General features: G+C 39.5%; 1 protein-coding gene across 3 annotated transcripts in view; it reads left to right on the top strand.

The window, feature by feature from the left end:
• Positions 1-528: 528 nt before the first annotated feature.
• Positions 529-11,941, top strand: part of PKD2L2 (polycystin 2 like 2, transient receptor potential cation channel) — a 42,091-nt gene continuing 30,678 nt past the window's right edge. For 2 of the 3 annotated variants that reach the window (XM_032336633.1, XM_032336630.1), the window contains exons 1-5: positions 529-625; positions 1,338-1,439; positions 3,075-3,208; positions 5,170-5,426; positions 8,431-8,652. In XM_032336633.1, coding sequence (XP_032192524.1) covers positions 595-625; positions 1,338-1,439; positions 3,075-3,208; positions 5,170-5,426; positions 8,431-8,652 — 746 coding nt within the window. In that variant the 5' untranslated portion in view covers positions 529-594. Of the gene's footprint in view, positions 626-649; positions 995-1,337; positions 1,440-3,074; positions 3,209-5,169; positions 5,427-8,430; positions 8,653-11,941 lie in introns of those variants that run through there. The other variant, XM_032336632.1, reaches the window with a different exon arrangement.

The following is an 11,941-nucleotide window of genomic DNA, read 5'->3' as shown; positions in this document are numbered from 1 at the left end:
TCTTTAGCCACATTGGATGGCAAGAGGGGTGGAAGCTATTTCTAGCAGCAGCTCTCAGTTAACGAGAACCCATGTCTGCAAGCAGCAGCGGCAGAGTGGGCGCTTGGTTAGGAACTCGGGCTCTGGCGTCCAGCCGACCTGCCCCGACCACCTGTGCACTTCGGTAAATCACTGACCCTCTCAGCGCCTCGGCGTCTCCAGACCTAAAATGAGGATAAAACACCTACCTTTCAGGAAGGGGGGATGTGAAGACTAAACAAGCCAATAAATGTAAAAGGTGTTCAAGACACAGTAGCCCGTTAGAATTAATTACTACGAATTTTACGACCAACCCCAGGCCCCAAACCAGGGTCGCCGGAGATGCCGGCCCTCCGCCAGAAAAAAAGACGCCGCAGCTTCCAGCCCCGCCTCAGCTGCCGGCTTGCCAGAGCGTCCGCGGTCCGCATGCGCGCTGGCCACTTGTAGCACGGATTGCGCTGGTGCAGGACCGTGAGGGTTTGCGCAGGCGCAGGATCTAGGTGGCGCGGGTCGCAAAGTTACGCGCAAGCGCGGCCGCCCGAGGAGGTCGAACGGGCGTCGTTGTCCAGGTCGGCCATGGCTGAGGCGTCGCGGTGGCACCGAGGCGGTGAGGGGTAATCCTAGGGAGTTGTAGGCAGGGCCGATTGGGCAGTGACAAGTGCGGTGGAAGGAACTATGCAGCCCCGTATCTCTTCATGAAAGACAGCACGTTTAGCCCTCACAGTCTCCCCTTGAGAATGGGTGGACAGGGGTCCCGTTTCACAGATGGGAAAACTGAAGCCATGAGGCGATATGGCACCCGCCCCTTGCCCGAGGCTCGAGCCGGGGTTTGTTACTCGATGCGCAGATACCGTCACTAGGCCATTCGGCGAAGTCCGTCTTTGATCTAGGGAATATTTCCTCCGTAGAAGGACCCCAGGTCGAGTCCTTTTCCCCCTCCAGCAGAAGCCAGCCTTCCCAAGAAGCAATATAGAAGGTAGAGAATACGGTTAGGGACAGATGAGGGATTTTTTTCTTTTTCCTGTGTGTGTGTGTATTTTTTTCACTTTCAGACAGGACTTGTGAGAGGACGTCCGTGTAGTACATCAAATTCATTAGTGCTCAGTCATAGAATGACTGCCCGCTCACCCCTCAAGGGAAGTGCGAGTAATTCCTCCTCCTCCGCAAAAGTGAGAATAAAAAAATAACCAGTAGCCGTTGGAGCTTTCCTTCATACAGTGTATCAGCTACAAGTGGCTGTGTTTTCCCATCATCGTTATTTATATACATTATAAATTTGCATAATAATGTAAGGAAACAATTTGTTTTGTGTCTCACAGGGACTCCGAAACCTAACCTGCATTACAGTAAGGAAGTAGAAATTAGAACCACACTTCAGGAATTGGCACTCTACTTTATTTTTTTAATAAACCTATGTATATGTAAGTATACAGATGTAGGTGAAGACACTGAACTAAGAAGTTTATGTGGAGGTGAAAAATAAAACATGTACTTCATAAAGCATAGCCTCTCAGACTAAGACTTCTAAAAAAAGTAACACATTTTAGACTTACTTGAATTCATTTAGATTGACACTGTTTCAATCTCTTTTTTCTTTTTTTTTCTTTTTTTTGACACTGTTTCAATCTCTTAAAGGGCAAAGCTTTAGGTCACAGGTGTAATGAAAAGCTTTCATAGTCAACGTTGATAGAATTATGACTTGAGTTTTCAGTTCAATCTTAAAAATATAATTATGCCCCTGAGTTGGCAATTCTGATGTGATTTCTGTTAGAGCCGCATGGATGCATTAGTTCAGTTTCATAGGTCATACTACAAATAAGGCCAAAGAAGTTAGTCTTGATGTCTGCTTCTTTCCCTGAACTATTGTACAGTTTATAATAAAATATGCTGGTGCAGAGTCACAGAACATATGGATCAATGCAAATTTTTAAGGAGACTGGGAAAACCTCTCAGTCTGCATTTCTCCTATCTGTGGGTCAAAAGCATTGACTAAATCTTTATTTATCAAAGAGCATTTCATCATTAGAATGCCCAACAAACAGTAAGTGTAAGCTCATTGGCCAGACTTCTCTCATGTTGATATGGCCTGCATACTGGCAATTACATATCAGTTAAGTATTTGGTATCATAGGAGTGAGTTTGAGTCAGAGCTTGATGAAAAAGACAACTCTAGATCTTCTAAATTAAGACATTTTAGAATGGTTTTGAAATGCTTATTACAGAACATTCAGGGAATGGAAAAAAACAAAAATCATAGTTTCATTATTCACAGACAACAAACCTTTTTATAATTAGGAAAGATTGAAAGCAACTTAAATCTTCAACAGAGGATTTGTTAAAAAAAAAACAGGATTTGTTTAGCATTTTGGTATATACAGTGAAATAATATGGAATATTAATGCATGGCATAGGCTCATGTGCCATAGAATAATGTTGAAGATAGATAATTGGTAAAAACTAAGTCTTCTAGATTAAAAAAAAAAGAAGAAACATATTTAAGTCATATTAAAGAAAGACCGTGCTCTAAAACCTATCCACCCACCCTAGAAAGAGAAAAAATACCAGTTAGTGTTTTTTAAAATTCTTACCACATGCGAAATCATGGATTTAAATGTTCCACATGCATTATCTCACTTCTCATAACAAAACTATGAGGTAGGAGATGTTATGCCTATGATGGGACTCTAACTGTTATTTGTTTGAATTCAAAATCCAAAGCTTTATTCACTATATTTTATTGTCTACTCTCAAAATAGAGAAAAAGCTTGCAGAATAGTATGCATAATGTGATCTTGTCTTTTTAAAAATAAACTTATTTTCTTTATAAATGTGTAGGCATATAGAAAAATCTAAAGAATATGTGTTAAGCCTAATTCTAGCAGTGGAATTATAGAAACTTCTTATTTTGCATATTTCTATTTCTTTTTTAATTTTATAATTAGTCAAGAAAAATTTGAATTTTCAAAACAGAATTGGGAATAAAATTTAACTAATTTTTAATCCTGATAAACTGATTTTTTAAAAATAAATTTTTAAACAAAAATTCTTCTCCTTAGTGACTTTTGGGATGGTAAACCCACATATGTATTACTTAAACAAAGTTATGTCATCTCTATTTTTGGACACTTCTGCGCCTGGTGATGAAAGAACCAACTTTAAATCTATTCGCAGCATAACTGATTTTTGGAAGGTAAGGTATCATGCGACAGAGAATGAAGTAGCTTTTAGTATTGCATAAACAAACGCATGGCACACATAATAGGCACTGGAGACATATTTGGTGAAGGAATGAGTGAAAACGGATATCATTTCTTTAAACTTTTAGAATCAGTAAGTATATATTGAGATCCTATGCTTTCAGTGTAATAGAGTTCTTAAAACTTTAAAAAAAAATTATACTTTTTAAAAAAGATTTTATTTATTTGAGACAGAGTAAGCGTGAGGGAGAGGAAGAGGGAGAGGCAGACTTCTCAATGAGCAGGGAGCCCAATTTGGGGCTTGATCCCAGGACCCTGAGATCGTGACCTGAACTGAAGTCAGCCAGTTAACCAACTGAGCCCCAAAAGTGTACTTTTTTTTTTTCAAGATTTTTTTAATTTATTTGACGAAGATCACAAGTAGGCAGAGAGGGAGGCGGGGGCTTAGAGGGAAAAGCAGGCTCCCTGCTGAGCAGAAAGCCCGATGCGGTGCTTGATCCACGGACCTGAGATCATGACCTGAGCAGAAGACAGAGGCTTTAACCCACTGAGCCCACACCCCCAAAAGTGTACTTTTTTTTGAAACATCATCATTGCATTTGGAAAATAGTAGACTTGCTGCTTATGTGGAGTTAGGATCCATGTCAAACTAATTGTGTATAGTGAAAATTATTTAAAAATCCTTAAATGGGGGTGCCTTGCTGGCTCAGTTGGAAGAGCATGCAACTCTTGATTTCGAGGTTATGGGTTTGAGTCCTACTTTGGGTGTAAAGATTACTAAAAAAAAAAAAAAAAAAATCCTTAAATGGCCCATAAAGTGAAATATATATATAATTTTGGTATACAGTCTTGTATGTATTAGAATAATGTGCAGTATGTAATCAAGTAAAAAATAAAGAGTACATATGCAAAATATAACTTAGTGTTATAATTATGTGAGAGTATTCCTTCATTTTTGGAACAGGGTTTGTTTGTTTTTTTCCATTACATTTAATTTAACAAGATGCTCACGTTATTAGGAGAGAACAATTAAGAGAGCGGAAGTTTCAGGTATCCCAAGTCACAGACATTGGGACATATAAGGAAGGTTTTCCAGAGGTGACGTGAATTTACTTGCATTTTAAAGGATGAGTAACAAGAGGGCATTCTGGGATGGAGAAACAATATATGCTATAAGTAATTCTACATCTGGAGTTGTACTTGGCATTAGGAATATAGAAGATGAGGTGGAAAAGGCCAAACTCGAGTTGAACAGAGGTCAGATCATGAATGCCATGCTAGGAACCTGAAACTTAAGGAGGCAGAGTCACTTCCTGAGAGAGAGGGGAAGTTTGAGATGAGAGCAGATGATTAGAGGTCATTGGTATTGGCCAGGTGAAATATAAAAGAAAAAGGAGATTTTCCCTGAGACTAGAAGTGGAGTTCACCCTGCTTTGTTATTGTGCTGCCTTGAAGTATACATGGCCAATGGCAAAGAAGACAAAGGCAGGAAAGGAAAAACTGAACCCTGGGTTTGGGATCTCTTAGAATGGCAGAGCCAGGAAAGAGTAGCAGTCACCACCGCTGGAGCTGGTGGAGGAGGAGAACACAGACAACTTTGAGGGCAAGTGATGAGTTGCAGCTATAACAAACATGAGTATGTGGCTATGGGTTTATATATTCATGTATTAAGGGACAGTTTTCAATACACCCTTCATATAAGAAAGGGAGAAGAAGGGTTGTGGAATTAAATGAATTAATATTTGTAAAGTGCTAAAGCAGTCCGTAGTACATAAGGCTCAGTAAATATTAATCATCTTCATACCCTTTAATATTAATTGTGGCTTGGTCAGTTATTTGCATACTCGTCAAAATCACTGATTTTTATGTTTTTAAGGTAACATTATGAAGTAGATTCTGTTACACAACTGACACGAAAATATTTTTCCCATAACATTTATCTTTCTATATGAAGTTTATGGAAGGACCCCTTTTGGAAGGTCTGTACTGGGACGCATGGTACACTAACAAGACGTTGTATGATTTAAAGAACAGCAGTCGTATCTACTATGAGAACATACTCTTAGGAGTCCCCAGAGTCCGTCAACTAAAAGTCCGCAACAACACATGCAAGGTCTATTCATCCCTTCAGTCTTTGATGGATGAATGTTATGACAGATACACTTCTAAAAATGAAGACCTGGCTGATTTTGGCCTTCAAGTGGAAACTGAGTAAGTAATATAAAATTACTTGTAACTTTCCCTAGCATCTTGCCATTGTATCTTTAAAAAATTAGGAAAATATGTATATTTTCCAAATACCAAGAGTTGGTCTGACAGGTAAGGAGACTTTCAATAATAGTAGCAAAGGAAGGAGCAGTGTTTAGAAAAGTAAGAGTGAACCTGTTATTTTGTTTACCAAAGGATATGCAGAGTATTCTTACTGGAGTATATGAAGTGCTAAGTCATTATGAACATAAGGTAAAGCATCCGTTTTTGCTTTTACAGTACTCAAATCAGATTTTCTGTCTCGGACCAACCTCTCTCAAACATATCCCCAAACTTCTTGGGACCCCTAGAGAGTGTGCGAGGTGTGCTCTGCCACTTTCCTCCTTTCTCACTCTGACTTCAGTGTTACCTTCTGTTACTGCCAATACAGAAGAGGAGCTATTATGTTCCACAGAGGCACCACATCTGATGATGCCTACCAAAGATACTAGAGCAGCGCTCTCCAAACTGGCTCAGGCTAATGTTGGCGTACACTCATGTCTATACTGAAAACAGGACACCCAAAGCCAGAAGCTGCTGGTATCATTTCTTTTACAGTCCTGTGGAAATCATTGGCGGCAGAGAATGATTTTTTTTAATTTAATATTTATTAAATGATACAAATACAATTCCCAGAAGCAGCCTGCATGAGCTCTTTTAGTTGTTTCTTCTGGTGTACTTTCTATTCCTAAATAATGTGCTTCTACTGCTGTTACTTGATTTTACAGGGGTTTTTGGTATCTTTTGTATCTTTTGTCTCCATCATGAAAGGTGTCTATTGTGTGCCCCTCCATCTACACATACACACACACACTTCCCATTTCTCTTAGCCTGTAGTTAGATAATAATTTTTGTTAATCATTAGTCAGTGTTTATATTATAAATATGAGCAATGATTACATTTCTTTTCTGCAACAACCTCTCCTGTAGTGCCAGGACTAATCACTACTTTATAGTTTTTGTTGATTTGTTTTTTCTTTGTGTAAGTTTTTGGTTATAATTTAGGATAGCAAAGTGCCTATTTAATTCTTAGAAATCTAATGAACTCATAAGTATGGTGACATTCTCTTAGGTATTACTGTACTGTATACTATTTCTCTTTCAATGAAAAATTACAAAATAAATCAGTTATTCAATTGCACATCTTAAATGTGCAAATTTTTTGTTTTGGAATCCAAAAACTAATCTGTTATGTATTCTATTATTCTAAATTCTCATAATAACTAAAAGTAATTTAAATATCAAAATAAACACTACATACTTGGAATTATAATACTTGTTATTCCCTAACAACCAAAATAAGAATCAATCTGTGCTTATTTGTCTATCTAAAATGTAACATTCTCTAATTAAAAACATCATTAAAAAATTGGAAGTAGAAGAGGATTGGTGTAACAAATGTTCCCATTTCAATTTAACAACCATGTGGAAAACACTCATAAATAAAACAATGGAATTTTCATTAAATCTGAGTATTTTTTCTTAGTGGTATCACTTTTCCCCCCCTCCTAAAAACAAACATAGTATTATCAGTAGAAAAACAATTTTAAGCAATGCACCTTTGGATAATCATTCAAATCTGTTTGGGGAGGCTGAACGGGGACTGAAATGAGGAGTCAAAGCTTTATTTTTTGATATCCCATAATTAAAAGTAGAAAGGATGGGGGTGCTTGAGTGGCTCAGTTGGTTGAGCACAGACAGGACTCTTGATACCAGCTCAGGTCATGATTTCAGAGTCATGGGATCCATCGCCACATTCCCGCTCCACGCAGAGCATAGAGCTTGTTTAGGATTTCCTCTCCCTCTCCCTTCCCCAAACTTACATGTGTTTGTAAACTAACACTCTCTCTCTCTCTCTCTCTAAAAAAGTAGAAAGTAGGGGCGCCTGGGTGGCTCAGTGGGTTAAGCCTCTGCCTTCAGCTCAGGTCATGATCTCAGGGTCCTGGGATGAAGCCCGCAGCTGGCTCTCCGCTCAGCAGGGAGCCTGCTTCCCCACCCCCTCTGCCAACCTCTCTGCCTACTTGTGATCTCTGTCAAATAAATAAAATCTTAAAAAAAAAAAAAAAAAGTAGTTACAAACTTTTGTTAAAATAAGATACCTATTGGTGCCCCTGAGTGGCTCAGTCAGTTAAGTGCCTGCCTTCAACTCAGGTCATGATCCGGTGGTCCTGGGACTGAGTCCAACATCAGGCTCCGGGCTCAGTGGGGATCCTGCCTCTCTCTCTCCTGTTTCCCCTGCTGTGCTCTCTCTCTCATTCTCTGTCAAATAAATAGATAAAATCTTTTAAAAATATATCAATTTAACTATATAGACATTGTAAGAAAGGTCTTATATGTGACATGTAGAAGACAGACTATGAAGCCCCTCCTTTAATGTATGGAGGCAGATATTTATGAATAACATCCCTTGATATTTTTGTCCTACAAAAAGAAAGATTTCATAAGACAACAGAAACGTGTATTTAAAATACTCAGTCATGGTTTTCTAGATTGTAAGTTCCCTGAGGCAACAGATGGTTTTTTTAAAAACCTCTTCTAGTATGCCTGGGTGACTCCGTGGGTTAAACATCTGCCTTCTACTCAGGTCATAGTCCCATGATCCTGGGATCTGGTTCCACATCAGGCTCCTTGATCAGCAGGGTGCCTGCTTCTCCCTCTGCCCCTCCCCCTTACCGCTGCTCACGCTTTCTCTCTCTGACAGGTAAAGAAAATAAATAAAATCTTTAAAAAAAAAAAAAAAAACACCGTTTCTCATAGCATCTGGTCCAGTGTGTTGCCCATACTGAACACTAAAAAATGAAAACATACTAAATAATCCTCTTAATCCTTAACTCATTGTCTTGCTCCAAAATTACTATAAAACTTTCGAACTTAATACTGCCTATTTTTTTTAACATTAGCTTAAATTCTTAGAATACATCTCAGTCAGGCTTTCTTGTGTCTCCATTATTCTTTTTATACCTAACAGATGGAAGTACTCTCCTCCTGATAGTACCTCCCCTTGGCACTGGGGATTTGTTGGTGTTTACCGAAATGGGGGATTTATTTTCACTTTATCAAAATCAAAATCTGAAACGAAAAACAAGTTCATTGACCTTCAACTGAACAGCTGGATCACAAGAGGGACTAGAGTTATTTTTATTGATTTTTCATTATACAATGCTAATGTAAACCTGTTTTGCATTATCAGGTAAGTGACTCAAAACCTCTTTATTAGTCTCTCGAATTTAAAAAGCCTTCAGAGGGGCACTTGGCTGGTTCACTCAGTAGAGCACGGGACTCTTGGTCTCGGGGTCATGAATTTGAGCCCTGCACTGGGCATGGAGCCTACTTGAAATACATACATACCTACATACATACATGGCATCCAGAGCTCTCATTAGGGTTTCCAGTTCATGTGTGTTTGTACTAAGATTAAAATCATAAGCCTCAGGGGTGCCTGGGTGGCTCAGTCAGGTAAGCTTCTGACTCCTGATCTCATCTAAGACCTTGATCTCACAGTTATGAGTTTAAGCCCCACATTGGGCTCCAAGCTGGTCCTGAGCCTACTTAAAAACAAACAAACAAACCCCACAGGGTCGCCTGATGGCTCAGTCGGTTAAGCATCTGCCTTCAGCATAGGTCATGATCCCAGGGCCCTGGGATCAAGCCCTACATCAGGCTCCCTGCTACTTGGGAGCTTCTCATCTGCCTGCCCCTCCCCCTACTTGTGCTCTCTCTCATTCTTGTTCTCTCTCTATCAAATAAGTCTTTAAAAAAAAAATCATACAGGGGTGCCTGAGTGGCTCAGTGGGTTAAGGCCTCTGCCTTCGGCACAGGTCATGATCTCAGGGTCCTGGGATCAGCCCCGCATCGGGCTTTCTGCTTAGCGGGGAGCCTGCTTCCTCCTCTCTCTCTCTGCCTACTTGAGATCTCTGCCTATCAAATAAATAAAATCTTTAAAAAAAAATCATACATCTCAAAATAAATATAATGTAGCTATGCCAATAATGAATGAGATGGTAAAGCAACATTATATTCATTGTTTCATTGTTTTGGAATATATTCAAGGATATGGAGAATTACTTAACATACAATGTTTTTTTTTTTTTAACATTTTATTTATTTATTTATTTGGCAGAGAGAGAGATTACAAGTAGGCAGAGAGGCAGGCAGAGAAAGGGGGGAAACAGGCTCCCTGGTGAGCAGAGAGCCCGATGCGGAGCTGGATCCCAGGAGTCTGGGGTCATGACCTGAGCCGAAGGCAGAGGCTTTAACCCACTGAACCACCCAGGTGCCCCAACATACAATATGTTTTATAATAAGACTATATAATCTTATTCTACAGCTGTGCAGATCTCACTTTTAGTCTTGATTTCTACCTTTAAATCAGATCATTTAAAATCTGTTGATTTCCTTGCAGTATAAGGTTCTTTATTAAGGTATTAATTTTTGTCTCAAGAATGAACAATTTTTTTAAAGATTTTATTTATTTGACAGAGAGATCACGAGTAGGCAGAGAGGCAGGCAGACAGAGAGTAGGAAGCAGGCTCTCCGAGGAGCAGAGAGCCTGATGTGGGGCTCGATCCCAGGACCCTGAGATCATGACCTGAGCCAAAGGCAGAAGCCTAATCCACTGAGCCACCCAGGCACCCCAAGAACGAACAATTTAAATTTCAAACAATATATGTCAGTAGCTAGCATGCTAGAAATGATTACAGCCTATGGTGATTTGCAAAAATGGCCCCAATTCTTCACATCCTTGCCATGTAAGCTTGCAATGCTCTGCCGCCCAGGGATGGGTGCATTTAACCAGCTCCTGATGCAAGGCTCAGCCTTGGATTTGTTGTTGTTGTTTTAATTTTTTATCATTTAAATTCAATTAATTAACATAATGTTATATAATTCAATTAATTAACATATAATGTATATGTAATATAATGTATTATTAGTTTCAGAGGTAGAGTTAAGTGATTCATCAGTTTTATATAATACCCAGTGCTCATTACATCACATTCCCTCCTTAATGTCCATCACCCAGTTGCCCATTCCCCCAACCTGCTCACCTCCAGCAATTCTCAGTTTGTTTCTTATGATTAAGAATCTCTTACAGTTTGTCTCCCTCTCTGATTTCATCTTGTTTATTTTCCCCCTCTTCCACTATGCTCCTCTTAAATTTCACATGTAAGTGAGATCATATAATTGTCTTTCTCTGATTGACTTATTTCTTTTAGCATAATACCCTCTAGTTCCATTCACATCATTGCAAATGGCAAGATTTCATTCTTTTTGATGACTGAGTAGTATTCCTGTGTGTGTGTGTGTGTGTGTGTGTATCAATCAAATCTTCTTTATCCATTCCTCTGTTGATGGACATGGAGGCTTTTTCCATAGTTTGGTTATTGTGGATATTGCTGCTGTAAACATTGGGGTGCATGTTCCTCTTTGGATCATATTTGTGTCTTTGGGGTAAATCCCTAGTATTGCAATTAGTGGGTCATAGGGTAGCTCTAATTTCAACTTTCTGAGGAACCTCCATACTGTTTTCCATAGTGTCTGCATCAGCTTCCATTCCCACCAACAGTGTAGGAGGGGTTCCCCTTTCCCTGCACCCTCGACAACACCTGTCGTTTCTTGACTGGTTAATTTTAGCCATTCTGACTGGTGTGAGGTGGTATCTCACTGTGGTTTTGATTTGTATTTCCCTGATGCTGAGTGATGTTGAACACTTTTTCATGTGTCTTTGGCCATTTGGATGTCTTCTTTGGAGAAATATCTGTTCCTGTCTTCTGCCATTTCTTGATTGGATTATTTGTCCCTTGGGTGTTGAGTTTGATTAGTTCTTTTTTTTTTTAATATTTTATTTATTTGTCAGAGAGAGAGCACAAGCAGGTAGCGGCAGAGAGAGAAGCAGAGAGAGAGCAGACTCCCCGCTGAGGAAAGAGCCCAATGCAGGACTCGATCCCAGAACCCTGGGATCATGACCTGAGCCAAAGGCAGCCGCTTAACCAACTGAGCCACCCAGGAGTCCTGAGTTTGAAAAGTACTCTATAGATCTTGGATACTAGCCCTTTATCTGATAAGATGTTTTCAAATATCTACTCACATTCTGTCAGTCATCTTTTGGTTTTGTTGATATCCCTTTGCTGTGCAAAAGGTTTTTATCTTGATGAAGTCCCAATAGTTTAATTTTGCCTTTGTTTCCCTTCCCTTTGGAGACGTGTCTAGTGAGAAGTTGCTGCAGCTGAGCTCCAAGAGTTTGCTGCCTGTGTGCTCTCCTCTAGGATTTTGATGGATTCCTGTCTCACATTTAGGTCTTCCATCCATTTTGAGTCTATTTTGTGGGTGGTGTAAGAGAATGTGGCTATCTAATTTTCCCAACACAATTTGTTGAAGGGACTATCTTTTTTCCATGGGAAATTCTTTCCTGCTTTGTCAAAGATTAGTTGACCATAAACTTGAGGGTCCATTTCTGGGCTCTCTATTCTGTTCCATTGATC

Source organism: Mustela erminea, chromosome 3 (assembly GCF_009829155.1).
Source record: "Mustela erminea isolate mMusErm1 chromosome 3, mMusErm1.Pri, whole genome shotgun sequence".
NCBI classification, from domain to species: domain Eukaryota; kingdom Metazoa; phylum Chordata; class Mammalia; order Carnivora; family Mustelidae; genus Mustela; species Mustela erminea.
The sequence above is the reverse complement of the archived record's forward strand: the minus strand, read 5'-3'. Positions and strand labels throughout refer to the sequence as shown.